At 51.5% G+C, this 20,857-nt stretch overlaps 1 protein-coding gene across 2 annotated transcripts in view; it reads left to right on the forward strand.

The window, feature by feature from the left end:
- The first annotated feature begins 1,580 nt into the window (after positions 1 to 1,580).
- NCKIPSD (NCK interacting protein with SH3 domain) overlaps positions 1,581 to 20,857 on the forward strand; it is a 49,069-nt gene continuing 29,792 nt past the window's right edge. The window contains exons 1-3 of one of the 2 annotated variants that reach the window (XM_040568806.1): positions 1,682 to 1,816; positions 14,904 to 15,087; positions 20,713 to 20,825. In XM_040568806.1, the coding sequence (XP_040424740.1) occupies positions 15,049 to 15,087; positions 20,713 to 20,825 (152 nt within the window). In that variant the 5' untranslated portion in view covers positions 1,682 to 1,816; positions 14,904 to 15,048. Of the gene's footprint in view, positions 1,817 to 14,903; positions 15,088 to 20,712; positions 20,826 to 20,857 lie in introns of both variants that reach the window. The other variant, XM_040568805.1, reaches the window with a different exon arrangement.

Below are 20,857 nucleotides of genomic sequence, written 5' to 3' on the forward strand. Positions count from 1 at the left end.
ATCTCTACGGAAACACCAAACTACTCCTGTTCTGAGTGCTGGCCCTCCACCTATTCTTTCTGTGCCCTCAATTGGCGCCAGGCAATTTCCACGGCCCCTGCAGCTGGCAAGGGCACGGGGAGCCTGGCCCCCCCCCCAGCCGGGCGGTGATCTGCACCCCGGGGGAACACAGCCCCGCTGGGATCCCAGTGTGAACCCGTGCCCCAGCAAGGTGCTGCTTTTCCAGACGTGTCCTAATTACCTTCCCAAACATCCGTCCTTGAACGCGGGTTGGAAACCTCCCCGAAGACGGCTCTGCAGCACCAGGGTGCTCTCCCACCTGGCTGTCGCCGTGCTTTGTGACAACACACACAGCAGAGGGGTTTTTGGGGTGTCCCAGGCCGGAGGGCACCGTGCATGCCCCGGGGTCAGGCAGAGGCACCCCATAGCCATGGTGCATGGCCTCCCCAGCCGGCGGTGCTGCAGGTGGGTGCCGAGGGCTGCACAGCACCCTGCCCGGCCGCCCAGTCCTGCTGAGCTCGGGGGCTGCAGCGGTGCCTGTCCCCGCAGCCTGCAGCCCACACAGCGCTGCAGACAAATCTGCAGCCGAAATGCGTCCGCGTCGATTCGCGAGCCATTGGTGCCCTCTGCTGAGCAGCAGCCTGCTGGGGAGCACCTGCACCATGCACCTGTGAACTGCGAACTGCGTATTGCTGCACCCCTGCGTCCCTGCACCTGCACCCTGCACCCCTGCGACCCCGCATTTATATCCTACACCCTGCATCCCTGCACCCTGCATCACTGTGAGCCTGCACCTAGATCCTACACCCTGCATCACTGCACCTGTGTCCTACACCCTGCACCCCGTATCCCACACCTGCATCCCTGTACCCTGCACCCCTGAATCACTGCACCCCTGAACCTGCATCCTGCACCCCTGAACCCTGAATGACTGCACCCCTGCACCTGTATCCTACACCCTGCATCCCTGCGCCCCTGCACCCTACATCCTGCATCCCTGCAGCCCTGCATCCCTGTACCCCTGCACCTTTATCCTGCAGCTCTGAACGCTGTATCACTGCAGCCCTGCACCCTGCATCCTGCACCCTGCACCCTGTATCACTGCACCCCACCCCTGCACCTGTACCTGCATCCCGCACCCTACATCCTGCACCTGTATCCTGCACCCCGAACCCTTCATCACTGCACCCCTGCCCCTATAGCCTACACCCTGCACCCCTGCCACCCTGCATCCCTGAACCCTACAGCCTGCGCCCTGTATCACTGCACCTCAGCCCTGCACCCTGCATCTGTACCTGCATCCCGCACCCTACATCCCTGCACCCTGCAGCCTTGCATCCCCACCCCTGTACCCCCAAATCCCCACCCCTGTACCCCCAAATCCCCCCGCCCCTCTCCCCATACACCCCCCTCCCCGCCCCGTGCCCTCCGTGCCGCCAGGGGGCGCTGCAGCACACCTCAGCGCTCGGGGGCGACGACGGGGGCGTGGCCACGACGAGGGGGCGTGACCACGGTGGTGTCAGTGGGCGTGGCCACGCGGGGGGGGCGTGACCGCGCGGTGACGCGCGGGGGGCGGGGCGTGCGGCGCGGGGTGGCGCGCGGCGGGCGGGCGGGCGGCGCGGGGTGGGAGCGCGGCGGTGCCGCCATGTACCGGGCCCTGTACAGCTTCCGCTCGGCCGAGCCCAACTCGCTGCCCTTCGCCGCCGGGGAGACCTTCCTGCTGCTGGAGCGCAGCAACCAGCACTGGTGGCTCGTCACGCGGGCGGGCTCCGGGGAGACGGGGTACGCGCCGGCCTCCTACCTCCAGCGGCTGCAGGTGGGCAGCGGCACCGGGAGCGGCACCGGGACCGGGACCGGGACCGGGACTGGGAGTGGGACCGGGACCGGCACCGACACAGGGAGCGGTACCGGGAATAGGACCGGGAGCGGGACCGGGAGCCATCGACACCGGGACTGCGACCGGGGGTAGGACCGGGACCCACCGGGACCGGCACCGGCACGGGGATCGGCACCGGCAATAGGACCGGGAGCGGCACCGGGACTGGAACCGGCACCGGGAACGGCACCGGGAGCCACCGGCACCGGGAGTGGGACCGGGGGTGGGACCGGGACCGGCACGGGGAGCGGCACCGGGAGCCGCCGGCACCGGGAGCCACCGTGGGGACCTTCCCGTGCCGAGGCCGGGCCCCCGGGGGTCCAGCCCCGCCGCCCCCCGGTGGAGCTCCGCGGGGCCAGCGCCGCTCCCGGCCTCACCGAGCGCCTCCGGTGCCGGCCCGCGGCGTGGCGGGGCCGTGTTAGTGCGGGGCAGCTGCGCCCAGCCCTGCGTGGGCCTGGCCGCGGGGCCAAGCCCCGGCATCCCGGCGGGATGGTGCTGCTGGTGGTGCTGGTCCTGGTGCTGCTGGTGGTGCTGGTCCCTGGGGCGCTGCCCCAGCCCCGTGCAGAACCAGGAGCACTCCCTGCAAAAAACCAGGCGATCCCTGGCCTCTGCTGCACGGCAGATCGGGCGGCCAGGAGGGGCCATCCCTGGATAAATAAGCCCTTAAGCTCCTTACAGGGGCTGTTTAGTTGCAGGGCAAAGGCCCTGCTAAACGCCGGGTTGTAAACCCCTGCGGTGGCGTTGCTGCTCTGCAGCCCCCGCTGCGTTTGTGTGGTGTGACGCCTGCTCGGCCGTGGGTGCAGGAGGCTACTCCCTTGCAGCAACTCTTTTTGGAGCGGCCTCCCTGTGTCGTTCCACCATGCTCCCTCTGGTTGCAAAATCTTACAGGAAAAGTGTGTCTTGCTGAACTTGCGTTCATTTTAATGTGCTTAATGTTAACACTTAAAGTGCTCCGAGGTCGCTTGCAACATGCCGTGGGTGACTCCTGACAGTCTGTTACTTTGCTGACACTGGTGTAGAATTGCTGGTGACTTTGTGGGCGCTCTCCTCTTGTTCAGATGCAACTTCCCAAATGCCCTTGGATCTGGTGGCAGGAAACAGAAGAGCCTTTCCTGCATCCTCCCATCTTTTTTTGGCAGTTAGGTTTCCAATGCTAGAACTGGCCTGATAGTGCGTGAGGCAGCAGGACCTCGTTTGCTGCTCTGCAGCTGCAGTCGTGCCCAGCGTGCCTGGCTGCTTCCCGCTGTAGCATCCTGCCGGCTCTGAAATCAGAACCCGCTTTTATTCATGGCAAGCAAGCAGGCCCGGCTTGGGAGTGAGCATCCTCTGCCTGAAAGCTTGCTTGTGTCTGTGCGAGTGTGCCCGGATAGGAGTATAAGCAATTTGTCACCCAGCCTCGCTTTAAAAAGGACACTGATACCAATTAGCAACAGTGATTTGGGAGGCAATTAGCGCTGCCCCATACATCACAGGAAAAACAGGGATAACGATGAGTGTTAGCATGCTTAGCAGGGAGAGCAGTGGCCAACAGGAGTCACCATTGTAAAAGTAAGCCTGGGGCTCGTTAGCAGTGCAGTCAGGTTTCAGGTAAGCACAAGGTTGCACAGCAGTCGCAGCCAGCAGCAAATCTCCCGAAATCCCCTCGCAGCAGCCTGCCGAAGTGATGCTCATGGGGAGAGGATTGGGCTGCTTTCGCTGGTGCCATCCTCTATGAGGAGCATTAGCTTTCTTCCAGGCTCCTCTCAATTTTCAGGTTTTTTGTTCAGCTTTCATAGATACGGGTAACTCGCGCCTTGGCTTTTCTAGAGGGGAAAAAATAATTCCCATTTATTATTGAAAGCTTATTCTTGGCTGGTGTCTCCTTGTCGCAAATGCTGCAGAAGTTTTCACTGAAATCCTTGTGGCTAGCAGTGTTGCTATTCAGAGAGTTGTAGGGGAAAGAAAAACAGACTCTCCAGAAGCACATAATGCCTCTAAGAAGCGAGTTGGGCCCCAGCCAGGGCACGTGGAGCTGCAGATGATGCGAAGTTAATTGTGGTCAATTAGGAAGGCCCAACTTCAACCGGTATTCCTGCTGATCTTATTCTTCCGTGGTTCCCTTTTGGCTGTGTTATTAAGAGTCATTTCAAGTCGAGTGTGGCTCCAGGGATAAATACTGAAGCCACCAAGCAGCAGGAGGGGAGGATCAGGCCGTGGGCTGCTGGATGAGGGTAGCATGCGAGTTAAAAGCAGAGAGGTGCTTGCCCAGAGGCCGGCCTCGTGTGCGACCGAGCCCTGGCTCCGCAGGCCCGTGGTGGTGATCGCAAGCAGGCCGGCTGCAGCACGAGCGTGGTCCCCTCGAAAAATTGTCAGAGCGAGGGACAAGCGCTGGTGTCTGGGGGATCTACTGCCAGGCAAATGCTGCTGCAGTGAAGCTGTCGGCACGAGTGCCGTGGCTTCTGGTTCTGCAGAGAGGTGCCTGTCTGCACGAGGTTGGTCCCGTGTCTGCAGCTATGGGCTGGTGCTTATGTGATGGATGGTGGAAAAATGTGGAGGTTAAAATGGAGCTCAGGGTTCCTCTGGAGTCAGAAAGTCACTCCAGAAGATGGGTCTTCTGGTGCTTCATAGGAAGTAGTAAAAGGTTCAGTTCAGGAAGCTTCCTTAGGAGCAGGGGGTGACTTGGTGTCAGGACGGGGGGAACGCCAAGCCAAGCAAGTTAGGGTCCTGTGACTGGCTTAAGTAGTACATACGTTACCATGATTATGGTGGGCCATGTAATTTCATAACAGGAGTCTGGATTACTCCAGCTTCGGCTGAAGGCTGCAGTGGTTTGCTCCTGGATATGGGACCTGCGTAGGGAGCAGCGTCTGTGTCGGCCCTCATCTTCTCCAGACACCACAACTGGTTTTGCCCTGTCCTCGGTCCGTCCTAGCCCAGGCTGTATTCCCCCATCAACAGAAGTGTTGATATTACATACTGAGGTGGGGGCGGCAGTTGGAAACCACCGGGCTTTGTTGGTGTATGACGGTGGCGCAAAAATAAGCGGCACGTTGTGGGGCTGGTTTCACATGCTGCCTGCTGCCCGACATAGGCAAGTCAGCTGCGCAGCTGTGCTGAGCAGTTAGGAAATAGCTCTGAAATTATTAATAGCCTTTTCAAAATTCCTTAAAGTTTATTTGTAATAGCTGAAAAACGGTTGGAAATGTTGAATCTCTGGTTGGTTGAGGCCTTCTCTTAGCTCTTGCGCATTCCCGATGTAGCTCTGGAAGAGCAAGAGGGGAGTTGTCTAGGTGGGAAGGTGCTCGTGCTGGTTGCCAAGAAGCTTTGGACCATCTGGTTAGAAAATGGACACAGTCAAGAGTATAGCAAGCATTTTAAGGATGCCTTGGGTTGCTATTTGCTGTATCTTCTACAAGAACAAACAGGCATGTGATAAAAATAAGAGGCTGCTTCATGCAGCCTAGCAACTACTGAGAATCCCCCTGCAGCATAAGCAGACGCACAGAGGCACAGCGCAGGTACTGCCAGTTTGTTTGGTGGGCACAGGAGTGGTTTCGCTCCCCGAGCTGCAGAGAGAAGCGAGGGTTTTGTCCAGGAGTGAAATGTGAGCTCCATTTGCTCGCAGAAAACTCCTGATTCATTTTGTGGCGTTGACGCACGCTCTGGGCTAATCTGGCTGCTTTTCTGCCGAGGTAGCAAACGCGTTGGTTCAGCAGCGAAGCAGCACGTGCTGCAATGCTCACCGAATGCTCAGATGCTCCGTTCGTAATGCTTGTTAGGAGGCAAATCCCCAGCCACTGGAAATTTGAGCTTTAGCAATTGTGCTCAGCTGTAAGGGAGCTACGTGGTAGAGCTGTTCTCCCTCATCTGCACCAAATCTGGCTCTGGCTGCTGGCAGGTTTCTGCCCTTGCTCCTGGACAGAAGACACAAGTGCAAGCTGTTGTATGTACTGACCACCTCCTGCACTGCTCTGGAGCCTCAATCGCTATTTGTCATCTGTTTCGGATTTGACAGAGCTTTTAATGGGCGTGAGAGCTTAATCAGAGCGCTCAGATCCTGAATAAGCACTTAGACTAAAAATAAAGTTTTATTTTGGAGAATAAGCAGCTGGCAGTGCTTTGCAGCTGAGGCTGTGTTTCTTGACACACGTAAGAAACTGAAAGAATGAGACATTTTTCCCTGGGCTGTGGAAATAAGAGATGCTATCATATCAGAGCTACTAATGCTTCGAGATCAAGTTTTATTCTTGAAACTAAATTACACAGTCAGGGGAATTATAACCATTTCTAATTACTGTAGCTAAAGACTCAAAATTTTAGCCAGAAGTTCTGCAATCTTTCACAGCTCAGAATGATTAAAGTAGAAGTGCGCTAAAGATCTTCAGCTTTTGCTTTGCCACGAAGATATGTTCTTACTTAGGGTACTTTGACTAAAAATAATTAGGCATTTTGGTTTCAGATGCAGTCTGCCCCGAGAGCTGGACTCCCCCATTTGAGCAGTAGGGGCAGGCTGCGCTTATGAGTGTGTATTAGTACTTTCATCAGGAGAGGAAGGTTAAACTTTCTTCCCTTGTTTACACCTACAAAATGACTGATTTGTTATTTGTTATCAAAGGGAAGAACTGCTGGGTTTGGTTGGACAAAGACAAGAAGCGTCTGCTCAAAATGGTAGGCAAGGTGCTGAGCCTTGTGGGCAGAAAATGCGAACACCCTCCCTCTCACCCATTTGCAGGGAAAAGACTTCAGTAATGACTGAATTGTGTACATTTATTGAGCGAGGTGCGTCTGCGATTAACATACGGGGTGCAGGATCTGGTTTCTGTTCAAATCCCCCACCAGCTCGCTGTGGGGCTCCACGCACGTGGCTCTCTCTACCAGATCTTGATCCCTGGCCTGTAAGTGAGGAGGGAGGCAAGAGGCCACGAAGCAAAATGTAGTGGATGCAAATCGAAGGTGATTGACTCTGCTATCAGCCCATGGGAAAGAAGGAGCTCTGAAGAGCAGGGAGAAGGAATTTGTATTGCTTTATCTTGAAGGAAAATGTGCTGGTGTTAGTGATGATGGGAAAACAGCGTAAAGAGGGTGAAGGGCTCCCCGCTAGAGAAGAGTGACCTCCGTGCTCGGCGCGGGCTCTGTGCTAGGAGAGGCTTTGGCAGCAGCAGATTGTATCGTGGTTGCTGACTGGCCTGAGAGGATTCCCTGCAGGGTCTGGGGCACATTAATTCCTGTGGGGAAAGTCAAATCCCAAGGTACAAAATAGGTATTTACATCTCTTGGCTGAAACCTGGAAAACAGCTGAATCCGTTAAGATCATTGCTAGGAGAGCTCTGTTGGAACAGGAACAACCTCCTCCTTTTCTTCCTTGTATAGCTCAGATGTGCATAAAAATAAACAGAATTTTTAAGAGCATCCCAGCTTTACTCCCTCATGAAGGATTTAAACTTCGGCATTCCCATTCAAGGTTATGGTTATGTATTCAGCATTTGAACTGTCAGTCTGGGCCCTGGAAAAAGGGTAAAAAATTCCAGAAGGGGTTATAAGGCGAGAGGAAACAGTAGCCTTTGTGTGTGACTGTAGCCTTAGATAGTCCCTAAGAAAATTGGACTTCACAGAGGCTGCCATCCTATGTGGTCAGTGCTATAACCAAAATTTTACAAGGCACAGGTTCTGACAGAGCTCTGTGTGCTGGCTCACAAGTCAGGCTTGACCTTTACTTGTCAGGCCTGATGTGCCTTGATTTTTATCACACGGCAAAACCTTTGCTTTAAAAACAAACAAAACAATAACCCTTTGAACTTGTCATAAGCGAAGTGGATCCAAGGACGTGATTCACAACTGCATGTGTTTCTCTCTGCTCCCCTGCAGCCTGCCATTGCTTTTGTGCCGTGGGGACATGAAGTGCTGGTTTGGGCAAAGCTCTCTTGCCACTAGCAGAGGAGCAGAGTTGTCCCAAACACAAGATCTGCTAACCTGCAGCAAGAGAGGAGAAGTAGCTTCACGTCAGCTTCATCTCTGTTCAGGCCCTGCTGTGCAGAGCTGGCTTGGCAGAGCTGTGTGCTTTCCTTGCAAGGGAACAAAATACTAAATACTTGTTCTCTTTTTCGAATAAGGCTTAGACAAGAAGGGGAAGTAAAACTTTGGCAGTGTGGGCTTTTTAGAATGGGATGGAAAGTTCCCGGCTTTGTGTTTCCTGGTTATTTGTTTGCCTGTGCGAGTTGTTTATAAGAAGCTGTCACTGCCTTCCTCCTTGGCAGCTAGGTGGCTTTGATCGCATGCAGGCTGTGTCTGTCCTCCTGTCTGTCTGCTGCAGCTATGGAGCCAGTGGCACGCAGCTGCGAGTGTGTTAAACCCACTCCCCGAGCTTGGGCTGTTGCCTTTTGTTCCAGCAACGTGGGTCCCATCTACACCATGTTGTCCCTGTGTCCTGCCCAGACTGCTGGGCTTGAGCTTGTGAGCATGAAAGCAGTCCGAGACACTGACTTCTGTGCCTGGCATCTGGAAATGCCAACATACACTGATATTTCACTTTGTTCAGCTGCTCAAGAGGTTTAATTTAAAATAAAAAATAAATAAAAAATGAAGCTGTCGGACTAAGTGTGCTAGATAATTCCAGGCTGTGGGTCATGTCTTGCTAAATCACTGGTTCCAGGTTCAGATTAGATCCAAGTAATAGCTATTATTTCTCTTTATTTTTCTTCCCCCAGCACAAGTTGGGTAGTGCATTGCAGGATGGAAATCCGAGGGCAGGCCCCAGCTCCAAAGCTTTTATTATATTAGTAAAAAAAAACAAAGGGGTGAGGGGGAGATGTTGGTAAGACCTGCAAAAATAGTGACTTGCCTACGAGGAGGAAGGGCTCAGATGGGGCGGACAGGAACAGTCCTCAATGCCTGTCACGATCTTGTCTTTGCTCTCCAAAGCTGCTTCAGGACCTGGGGCTGCCTGGCTCAGTGAGCCACCTGCAGATGAGATCTGTGGTGCTTTTGTTGGAGAAAGGTCTCTGTCCGTCCCACCAGCAATGGGCAGGAGGCTGAGCCAAGCCCTAGGGCTGCATCCTCCCACCTTTGGAGGAGGAGGAGGTAGGAAGGAAGCCTTGGCAGGCAATTTTCATCCTCTTGCAAGTGGAAGATCAGAATTGTTGCTGACAGATTTTCAAAGTCGGGGGTTTGGTGCCAGTCGAGTTCAGCGCAGTGTCTGTGTGCTGCCACGGGTGTGCAGAGAGCAACGGCAGCTCCTGGAAAAAGCAGATGGCTGCCTGAAGAGATCAAACTGAAGCTCCCCACGAAGCAGACAAACGCAAACCTCCACAGCCTTTTGGTCTAATGTGGTGACAATTCCATTTTGGGTGAACTCGATGAGTTCTGGGGCTTTCCAGGCTGCTCGAAGTTAGCCTTTTTTCCTCCACTCCTGAGGAAAGGATGCGTGTTTGTGGGGGAAAGAGGGGCTAATGCGATTTGACCATCTGAGACAAAGTGCGGTATGCCCAGTGGATAAATGGCAGGACCGTGGTCTGTTCCTTTTGGTCCTGCTCCCAAGGACCATGTGGGAGAGGCAGGCAGCAGCTGGTCGCCTGTGCAGGAGCTGTCAGGAGTCTTTGTGTCAAGTGCTGCTGTCAGTGAAGCCCACGTTTGTTGACAAGTAAAAATAATAGCTGCATTCAAACTCAATACCTTAACTAAGAACAATAAGAATAAAAATTCTTTACATACTTAATGCATAAGCTTAGGGATTTCCCTGAGCCTTGTGGAATCAAAGTGTTTGTAGCTGAAGACTTTTTCCAGTTGACGTCACGTCCCTTGAAGTGCTGTGTTCTAAGTGATGAAGTCTTTGTCTGCCCTAGAATCACTTTTATTGACTGAGCCTAAAAAATTCATCCCCTTTAACTTGTTTTTGGAACTGATTTAGGGCGTCTGTCTTCAGTAGCTTGATTACAAGAGATAACTGCAATGAAATAATTAGTTGTTATTAAATGGCCTGTGCAATGTAATACTTTACATCAGGGATAGAAAAAAACCCCTCCAGCAACCAGGGAAGCATCATTTTGTCTGTGGTCTCAGGCTCTCGTAGAAGCCTTCTCCTGTGTTATGGGCTGGCATCTGAGACTTCGACCTGCATGAACCACATCTGAACTGGGTGTACTCCTGAGCTCTCACTCAGAGGCTTAAGGTCTCAAGATGACATTGAGCTCTGATCGCTTCAAAAGCTTTTAAATGTACTATACTATTAATGGCTGAGCAAAAAATTCTCCTGACAAAACCGCTGTTGACAATGTTTGGTCTTGCGTTGCTCTGGAGATGTGGAGGAACACCTGACCGTCTGACAGTTGGGCCATGGGGTGTGCAGAATCATCTAGGTTGGAAAAGATCTTCCAGAGCATCAAGTCCATCGCTAACCACCAGCTTGACCTACCAAGTCTCATCACTAAATCATGAATGCGTGAGGAAGAGCAAACAGCTCAACATGTAGGTGTTTGGAGGGCGAAATAAGGGAGAGGCAGCCAGCTTGGGCTGCCCAAAGCACACACATGAGAGCTCCTGTTTGTCTCTTGCTTGCTATCAGGCAGCTTCCACCCACTTCTCGGGGTCTTGGGTACCAGAGGGTCCTTCTCCAGGTCCCCCCATGGAGGGGCCACCATCTGGCTCTTGGACGTGAGCTAGGTCCCGGCCATCTCCCTTCCCACGGGATTTGTCGTGCTGGAGATGGGCTGGAAAGGCTTCCTGCAACGTGTTCGTTTTAATTTGCTCTCGTGCTGTTGAGTGAAGTGAAAGCTGACAAGGGTGAATGGGGCACGTGAAAAGGTGGACGTGAGAAATCAATACTGTAATAAGGCAAATGAGTCGGGGTGAAAGTTTTGTGCCTGAGAAGTGAGCAGTCCAACAAATGTAGGTTTTTCTTATCCGCTGCCTTGGGAAGTGAGGTAAACAGGATTATGGCTGTTCTGCTGCCTTTAGCACAATGTCCTCTTAGGACATTTCCCTCCTGTTCTAATTTCTTCATGTTTTCTGGGGAGCCAGTGCCATTCTAAGCTGCAAAAGGAGATGGGATTATAACTCGCAGCTAGAGCAGGAGGCTATTTTTTTCCTGCAGATAGTGTGGGACACTAATGAATTGCTTTTCTTCCGTGACCCACCTCCTACTTCACTATGGGTGAAATGTCAGCAAATCTAGTTGAACTCTTTAATCTTCTCTACGGGGGGGAGAAGAACACTGACAACCCACGGATTTGTTCTTGAACTGAATCTGACGATAACAGCAAGTTAGCCTCATTCCACTGATAAACATAGCTAAACTTGCAATTCTCAAGATACTTTTGTAGGTCAATGTGGAAACTGTCACTGTGTCTAAGTTTTGCAGCACAGAAAAATAGTGCATTGTCCACTCCCACCATCTGCCAGTCAAAAAGCAACTCACAAGGCTGCAGAGTCTTTATTTCACAAATTTCTGGCTTTTTTGGGCTTATGCTCTGCCTTTATGGTCATGCACATAACAGTTCCAGTTGTAAGATGCAGCTACGGATCTTGATGGCGTCTTTGTTCCTTTTGGGGCAAGAGTTCATGTTATATTTATCATTGTCCCAAGATAGCTCAATTGCGTCGACTCCCTGAATTTGGGTAGTGTCTCGGTGCTGATTGCTTCAGCAGAAGCATCCCCTTTACCAGGAATAAATGTGCTTGCAGCAGCACCTCTTAACTAATAAGCATGTTGGCATACTTGGGATTTTTGTGTATGGCCAATTAGCATGATCCACCTCTTGACAATGCAGCCTGGGGCATATTTCAGCCCTTCCGTTGCCTTTTCCCTCGCTGCCCTGCACCTGCACCCTCAACGGTCTTTAAATGGCTTTGTTATAATTAGCCAGCACACTTAACTTCGTGTAGCTTTTCTGTATAGCTCGCTAATAAGGCAGTGGTGTGACTAGCATCCCCTGCTGGGTAGCGCAGCTCGGGGCGTGCCAGTACATCTGGTTGCCAGAGTCTGTGGTGATGGGGGAAAAGGGGCGATGCCCATCGTCGTTCAGGTGTTCCTAATGGCCCACCTGAAAGCAAATGAGCATTTGAATCTTGTCTCGAGCCCAGTTGTCAGGTTGTGTGCAGGCTGTGTGAGGAGGTCCTCGGTCTGCTCCCTGTCTGCAGAGGCCTTATGGTTTGCTCGTACCACTGGCAGTCTGGGATGACGTGCGGTCCGTTCACAGGATGGTGGAGTAGGACATGCCTTTTAAGAGTCAGGTAGCTCTTGTTTAAATCCCTTAAGGAGTATTTTGCACCCAGGTTAATGTCACAAAAGAGGGAGGTGCTGGGGTGAAAGGCTTGTTTGGGGGCACCGGTGGAGCTGATCTGTGCAGCCAGAAGATGCTGGGGAGGGAGTGGCTGCATGTTGTAGGGTATCCTGGTCTCCTAGTGCTGATATTTCAGACACCTGTGCCTGTGACCCAGGGAGGCTGTGGACAGAAGAGACGTTGCTGGTGAGATCCGTAGTGAGGGAGCGTTACATAGAAATGAGTTGTTTTTTATGGGGTACCTACTTTGGAAAAACTTCATAAGTGTGCTTGCTCTCTTGGGTCCCTGGCCTGAAATATCGTTAGCAGAAGTCCTCAAGGATCTCGGTCCACCTGATGGGCTCGGGGTTGTCTGAAAGGATGATGGTAAGAGGACTATTTACCATCCGTCCACCTTGGAACGGAGCCTTGCTCTTTGGGAACGTGGTGCTGCTCTCTCTGGGCATGGCAGCAGTGCAGGCCTGGCCTTTCTGGTTGCTGTTGCATGGAGCAATTTCACTCCTCGTGACAAATGTTCAGGGATTTTCGTATGGTGTTTTGGGGGCTGTTTCATCTCACAGTATAGGTGTCATATCTGATCCCATTAATGTGATAAGCTGCATTTCCGAAAGGACGTGCAGATATCCTGAAGACGAGAGGTGCTTGTTAAAGAGGAAAGTACTGGGTTTTCTGGGTGACATAATATGGTTTCTGATTCTGCCCTGCTGACTTTCTTTTTAATTTCGGGGCTTGAAGAGGGAGCCACATCCCGTCATGGCAGAAGCAGCTTTTGCTCTGCATGCAGAGCCTGGGACACTGGAAAATTTTTTCTCTCCAGACTGCCAACTGATCCTGTGGCAGGCAGGCTGCCTTTCATCCTTCCGACTGGAATAATCTTTGTTTGGGGAGAGCTTTGCGAGGCCTCTCTCAGGTTTGTTGCTGGTAACGCGAGGCAGGTTTCCATCCCGCGGTGACGGCTTTGTGGGAAGGAGCCGATAAAAAGATCCTGGGGACCGATGTTTGGTTTATGATTTTGTGCAATTTGCATCTGTCTGGGAATTAAATGAGCTGAGGACTTTCCTGTGCTTGCCCTGTGAGGATGGCAACTCCTTTTCCTCATTAGTGGCTGTAATAAAGTCCGTGTGGCTGTTCGTGCAGCAGGCACCAGAAAACTGCGCTTGTTCTCTGCGTGACGGGCCTGAGTTGTTCGAGCCCAAATCTGTGGGTTCTGTGTTCCCTCAGATCTGGAGTTGTCAGCTCTCCTCTCCCTGTTCCCTTCATCCCTGGCCAGCACTGCTGGCAGCCACCGTGCCTCCGACTTCTCTGTCCGATGTTCCCCACTGGTCCGGCGTGGGCTGCGACGGCAGCTGGGCTTTCTGTCACAGCCCCCTCTTCCTGCTCCTTCGCTAAGAGGAGCTTCACACTTGGTCTGCCGTTTTGGCTTTTGGCAGTGCATTAATTATGCCCGGAGAGCAGCATAGCTGCAGTTTGCCTTCTCCCTCTGTCATTCCACAGGAGAGGAAGGATTTTGGAAGAAAAGCTGATAAATCAGAAATGGAGATGAATCACAAGTTATTGCCTCCGTCTCACGTAGCTGTCTGCTCTGAAATCTGTGTCAGGCTGGGGGGTGCGGTAGGAAAGTCCCCTTCAGTTTACACGTATGTAAATGTTCTCCTCTCGCATCTGGCTTTATGCATCAATGGCATTGACAACTTGTTTGCAGATTTTTGTGCTTGACCTCTGAAAACCTTACTTAGTCGATTCTTGTGTGCTGGAAATTTACTCCATGGCAAAAACTTGAATTTCCTGGTCCTGCCTCTTGTATTACTGTTACCTTCCCAGCATTTTGCTACAATCCCTTCTATAGAAATAAATTTTGAGAAAGCAGGACCTTCCTTCTTGAATGAGGAGCCAGGAACTTGCATGGTTTCCCAGGCTTGTTTCTTCTGGGCTCTATCTTTGTCCCATGTCTAAGTAACACTTAGCAAATGTGATCAGCTGCAAAGTGTTTCTGCAGCTAGGTTTTCGACTCACATCCATGTCTTTGTTATTCAAAATAAATATGACCTGAGACTTGTAGTCTGCCCTGCATGTCTCCAGCGCTCTGGGAAGTCACAAATTAGTTGAATTTTTGATCATGCTTAATGTAGATTCTTCTTAATCCACTTGCAATAACTGCATGTATGTAACCTAGGAGCTGTACTGAATCTCCCTGAGAAATGAGGGGCGTCTGCAGTGGTTTTTTTTTGGGTTACCAAACTGAAGACTAAGGATAACTGCAAACAATAGCACAACTGTTGTGGTATTTTTTTCTTCTTTTACTGCTAATATGTCAAAAGTCCTGGAATAGCTTCTTGCACTTCACTGCAGCAGCTTTCCTTCCACCTTTATATATCCTCGTTCGTAATCCTGAACTTTCTGCGGTGTAGAGACTATCTGCAGCTTTCTTTTTCAGTAAGTAGCAGATGGTAGCTCTAAAATATATATTAAATATATATATACACACATATGTAAGTAGAAACATGTTTCCCTTGCACAGATGCAGTGATTGTTACTTGATCATGCCTGATATTTTCCCTTCTTGACGATTGTGTGCCAAAAGGATATTAAACAGCTAAACCTTAAAGAGGGGGAGCTCTGTTGTCTGGCAGCTATTTGCCTGGGACAGAGGCAGAGAAGTCCCCTGAAGCATTGAGAACCATAGGAATTAAGGCATCAGGGAATGGCAAGATATGTAAGTATGTGTTGACTGCTTTGTTTTAAAAACCTGTGTCTCTGTGCTTTTATTCTCTTAGCGTGTTTTGGCTTAAGAGACGTGTTCTGGTTACTGGAGGGCACAGAATTGCAAAGGGAAGAAAGCAGGGGCTGATTCTGCTGATCAGCTGCATGGGATCATCGTGGCCAGTAAGCAGGGTCTGAGCATGGCTGGAGAGACTCTGGATGAAGCGCTGGCACCTTCGGAAGTGCATGTGTGCAGTGGTGGGTTGCATGCATTTCGTTGTCCCTCAGCGTATCTCTGCCGCCTTCTCTCTGACTGCAGAGTTGCCTGCTGCCGAGGGAGAAACTGGCCTCTGGCTGCAGAGCAGTTGAAGCTTGGTTGCTGTGCATCCCTCTGCTGCCTTTGGGATTTTGTGTATTCCAAGTGCCACTTCTGCCTCTGCTGTCCCTAGTTAGGATATCTCTCTTGCCAGGGACTCTGGCTTCTGCTTTAGCATGATTTGCACAACTTAAGCCCTTTCCCCGGCTATCCTTTCTCTTCATTTCTCATTTGTGCATGCTGTCCGCTTGAGCAGCAGCTGTCAGCGTACAGCAGAAAACACTTATCTGTTAAAAACCCACTACGGCGTATCAGCAGGAATTCAAGATCCGTTTCTGGGCTGACTCTTTGTCAGAAGAGCTCAGCCATGTCTTTGTTTGCTCACTAGCTAGGAAGAGATGCTGCAGGTTATTTAGGAGCATTTCTCATATTATTTGCTCAGTAACCAGGACAGTTGCCCATTGTTTCACTTGCATTTTTATCATGCGTTTTTAAGTGCTGCAAGGCACATCATATTCATACTGACAAGAATAAGTTAATGCCTATCTCTTAGCCAGCGGCCTTGGGACTAAAAAATTCTGATTGGGGCTGTAAAAAGGGGAAGAGGAAAGAGCTGAATTTCCAAAACTGATACAAATGAGCTGAGTTTTGTTATTTTTTGTATGAGCTGTGTGTTTCAGAAGAGGGAACTCGTATTGGGTACATCTCTGTCACGGGCCTGGCAGAACAAAGGCTGGTTGATTTTTTTGTAAATTGCTGCAGCGATCATGTAAATCTGGAAGGATTACAGTGTGCAGACAGTCGGGTGGTGACTGGGGACGAACTGCATGTGACTTAAGAGGTGGTGTTTGTCTCTGATTTGAGCAACAAAGAACCAGTCTGTGCCTGTGTACACTAGCGGGATAAATATCCTAATTTCAGCAGTAGTCCGTGTCAGTGCAGCTGCATGAAAACTGAGCTGCCACTGGAGACAAAACTTTGTCTGTCTTGTTATGAGAGCTGGAGCAATGACATGAAGGTAAAAATCAGCAGCCCTGCTTGGGTGCTGCTATTATGGCAAAAGCTGCTGCTGGCATCTGCTGAAATGAGGGCACCGATTCCTGCACATGCTGAAGAGCAAGCGCATTTAATCATGAAAAACTGGGGAGGCAAGGGAAAAAATTCTGTTTTCCTTGGATCAGCCTCCTGCAGAGGCAAAGAAAAGCCTGCCATACGTTAATGGGACACTTTCATAAAATGTAGGAGTCTTGCACGCACAGGGTGGCTCAGCCTGTGTTTGCTGCGCTGATGCAGCTGTCAACCTGTTTGTCTAGAAAATGCTTTTCTGAAAGGTATGATTATTCTAGACTACTGAGCAAGTTCTTCTGTGTGGCTGCATTTAAACAACACAGGTGCTGAGCGGGGCCATGCACGTGGAAGAAATCAAAACAAGGAGGGAGGGGGACGATGTTTTGGGTACCCCTGGGAGACCAGGGGAGGAGATGGTGCTACCTGCCTGGTCAGGACACTGGCAGTCTTAGCTGTTCAGAAAACACTCAGTTTTCTCCGCAGCCCATTCCTCTGCACATGGGGAAGGCAGAGGCTTGTGAAGGAGGCATCCTGTGCATGTCTTCTCTCTGGGGAGGCTTCTCCCGAGGCAGCGTTTTCTAGCGTGTGGAAGATGAAAGCAACATGAGCTGCAGGGACAAACGCATCCTCATTCATGCACATACATCCGCACCCTCAGCGTGGCTGTACCCGGCGTTGGCCACACTCAGGTACTGCAAAATGTGCTGGAAAGATGCTTCTTGAAAGCATGTCTGTGGCTCTGGGAGAGGCATCCGTCCCCTCCCGGCTGAGGAGCGGGGAGGGGGGTGTGAGGAGCTGGGGCCTGGTCCTGCCCCTCCTCACGTGGGGAGTCTCCTGTGGACAGGGGCAGAAGGAAATTGGCAGGCGGCTCTGGGGAGAGCCTCTGTTTGCTCATGTTATTAGCAAGGAGAGAGGAAATAATGATTTATTGATGCTGCTGTAATTCTCCTTCACTGGGCTATGAAGGAAGAAATTCAGATTTCTCTCTGATATTCCTGGGTCTAATTGAGATGTAACTCCTTCCTGGAGGGGAGCTCACCTGCAGGGGGGAGCTGTTGGGTGCTGGAAGTGCCCTTCATTCTCTACCACAACTTGAGCCGTGTGCAAGGCATCCCATTAACCAGTCTAGTTGGTGATTGCTCTTCCTCAGCCCCATGGTATATCCAGACTGGCCTTGGCAGGCTGTTCATAGAGTCAAGGGTTTCTCTGCTGCAGCACGTTTGATGATACCAGGGGTATTTCACAGCAGGGTGATGGCCGCTCCTCTGCGGAACGAGATGCAGTGGGAATGGCTCTTCAAATGTATCGATGCATCACCCAAATACTCCTCTCTTTTCACTTACTTTGAGCAGAAGAAAGTCCTGTTGCTTCCTATCACGCAGATGTCTGTGCCACCCCTGCTGAACAAGAGCCTGCGGGTGCCACCGTGCACCTTCATCCCATGTGGGCCTGCCCTTCAGACACTGTCCCCACAGGATCTCCGCTGCCTTGTCAACCCTGTGCCTTTTAGGGGATTTGTTAAGGTGTGCAGTTAACAGCTAGTGTGATGCAGTGGCTGCTCAGGGCTCCTCTGGCCCCCATTACCAGCACACTACAATAAATCTGGCTGAATTCCTGGGCTTTGTGCGGCGTCTCCTCTGACAGCATGCCATATAGCCATGCCCTTTTCATCTGCTCCCGTCTGAGCCGGAGCTTAGCGTGCGATGAGCAGGGTTTCATCTCTGTGTATCCTCGAGTGCGGGAGGGGACAGGGAGCGTGTTTGTAGTGAAGGACCCTGTGGGGACAGTGGTGCGAGTTTCCCTTGCATCAGCTTGGTGGCTCTGCTCCCTGTCCTTGGCGTCCCTGTTCTGCAGGCCATAGGTCTCCAGGACGGCACACAAGTGTGCAAGGAGGTGCAGGAATGCACTGCGTGACCAGGATCTGTGCCTGTGTGTGTCCAACAAACTCTGAGCTTCCTTGGGAGCGGGTGCCGGGCCCGGCAGGCGAGTCTCTGCTGGAGCTGGCAGTGTGGGGTCTCTGGTCCCCAGCCACTGCAGGAGAGTGCCCGTGAGCTGGTCACCCTGCGAGCCCTCGGCAGGGGGACGCGGTGGCTGAGGTGCTGGCAGACCTGGCTTTTACCTCCATGCAGTCTGTGCTCCTTTTAACTGCAGTGGGCTTGTTTTTTCCCTCCCATCCTGTTCAGACAAAGCAATGCTGTTTTGGTTAACCTCCAGGAACGAGTGGCTGACTTGTTCCTTCTAATTGCTGATTTATGCAGGGTGTTGATTTGTATTTTTTGAGTTTATTAACATAGTGCTGCGTATCCCAAAAACCCCGAGTGTGAGTTGCCCCTGCGATGAAGATCTGCCATCTGAACAGACCAGCGAGCAAGGGAAAGGGACACAGTTTATGAGCAGCATGAACATCATCATAAAGTGCAAGTGGCAAGTTAATGCTGCTTTTCTATTCAATCCCTTTTTGACAGGGCTGTGTTAATAGAGGGTTGGGTGGTGAAAACAAAGGAAAGAGCACAGCAGCAAAAAGCCAGTTGTCACAGGACTGTTGCATCAGTGTGAAAATGCTGTGCTTTATCAGAAAAGAAGCACCGTCTCCGTAACAAATGGCATCACACAGAGCGAGCAGCAGCACCAGCCTGCGGGTTTCTGTGGCCGTGGTGCCAGGGGCAGCTGTGGTATGGGTACACCAAGTGCTGCCCTTGCTGATCTATACAGGCTTTCAGTCAAGGGTGGGAAATAGGGTTCACTTAAACAATGGGGAAGTCAGCAAAAACTATGTAATAACGTGTCTTTCCTTCCAACATCCCTTTGAATGCATTGGAATGAGCTGTGCTCCGTTTCCTTACTTAGAGCTGCAGTCAGAGGCGGTGAAATTCTCACCATGATGGGGCTGCTTGGAGGCTTTATCACAAAGTTGCATTCTCAGTGTTTTTTTGGCCTTGATTGGATACCTTAATGAATTTTGTAGATTTATTTTAACGTACCTGCTTTTTAAATTTATTTTAAGATTTCCTGCATTGCTTTGTTCTTTATCTTTCTTTCCTATGAAAACAACCAACAAAAACTCCTAAATTTTTCATTTTCAAAGCTGAATATTTCAGAGAAGGCCTCTCATCCCCACCTTGTTTGGTTTGTATTTTTTTCCATAGTCTGCAGTCGCTGTTAATTCACGTTTGGTTTAGTAATTAATCAGGATATAAATAATACATAGCGTGTTTATCAGGAAGCTGCATGCCAGTGCTATGGAGGCAAGCACTTTTGGCCCCTGCAGGGAGGGGTTGCCTTCTGCTGCTCGGCAGCCCCCTAAGGCCAATTAAGGTGCATCCTTGATGAGATTCCAGCCGCTCCTTGGCTGGATAAATGGCTGCTGTGATGCAGGGAGGGGGGCACAGCAAGCAAAGATGAAGGGGATTTTGGTGTTCAAACAGCTGCTGCAGATGCTGGAGCCCAAGCTCCCCCCCCCGCCCCTGCTCACCCCCTGTGTGCAAGGGCTGAGGCCGTGAGAGGAGATGGCGCTGGAGGTGTTGAGGAGATGGCGGTGAGGAGATGGCTCTGGTGGCCTGTGGCAAGCCTGCAGCTCTCCTGCACATGCGGCAAAGGCTTGGTAGCACGTCCTTTGCCTTCAGCTCCTTTCTTGTAAAGGTCTCTTCTTTTGAAGATGTGTCAACTGTTGTTAAAGCCTTGAAGAACATCCTAGGCATGGAAACCTGCTTGTTATTCCCTTGCCCCTTCACCACAGCTCTCTCCCAGCCTCCCCCATAAGCCTGGGGAATGACGCCTTTTGGTATTTCTTATTTCAAGGCTGGTGTTTATTTCAGCTGCAGCAACGAGTGCTAAGCTGGCTGGCAGGAGGAATAAATGTTGCTATGACAGTTTGGGTGGAGATTTGGAAAAGCCACTGCAAGTCGCAAAACAACCGTCAAGAAAAACAGCAAGCAAAGATGCCAACCCAGAGCCAGGTGGCTTTGAAGGCCACCAGCTTGTGGCTGGGCCTGTAATATTTATGGCTGCATATCTGCTCTAGCCAGGGCAGTGAGAGCAGCGAGAGTTGAGCTTGCAGTAATGGGGTCTCGAAGGCTCCCTGTAGCAGGCCGAGTACCCGGGGCTGCTGCATGCTGCTGGAGCTCTGCCCTGGTCTTCCTGCAGTGATCGTGGGACTTGAGTGCCGGAGGGGTGGGGGAGACAACAGGGCTGTGGTGTGCTTGCTGGAGCTCCACACAGGGACTTTTGTTTTCCAACCATAAGCCTGGAATGGGCAAACTGTGTTTGAAGCACAGAATCATGTATGCTTCCTTTGGAGGGAGCAGGGAGAAGTGAGCCTGTCACAAGATAGATTCAGGCTTAGGGACCTGCGTGTTGGCCTTTCGGCTCTTGCGGTGTCTGCTCCGTGGGTTTCATGTACTGCCATCTCTCCTGCTGTAATCTCTGATGCTCCCCCCAACCCTACCAAAAGAGTCACGGCTGAGGCAGTACAGTAACGTGCAGGATGTTGTGTTTCTCAGGTGCTGGAGCAAGATGTGGTTCTCCAGTCTATCGACCGTGCCATCGAGGCTGTGCACAATGCAGCCATGAAGAATGGAGGGAAGTACAACCTGGAGCAGAGGGATGTCCTTCAGTAAGTAGGACAGGAGTCTGGGTGAGGTGCAG

This window comes from Cygnus olor, chromosome 10, assembly GCF_009769625.2.
Source record: "Cygnus olor isolate bCygOlo1 chromosome 10, bCygOlo1.pri.v2, whole genome shotgun sequence".
Classification (NCBI taxonomy): Eukaryota; Metazoa; Chordata; class Aves; order Anseriformes; family Anatidae; genus Cygnus; species Cygnus olor.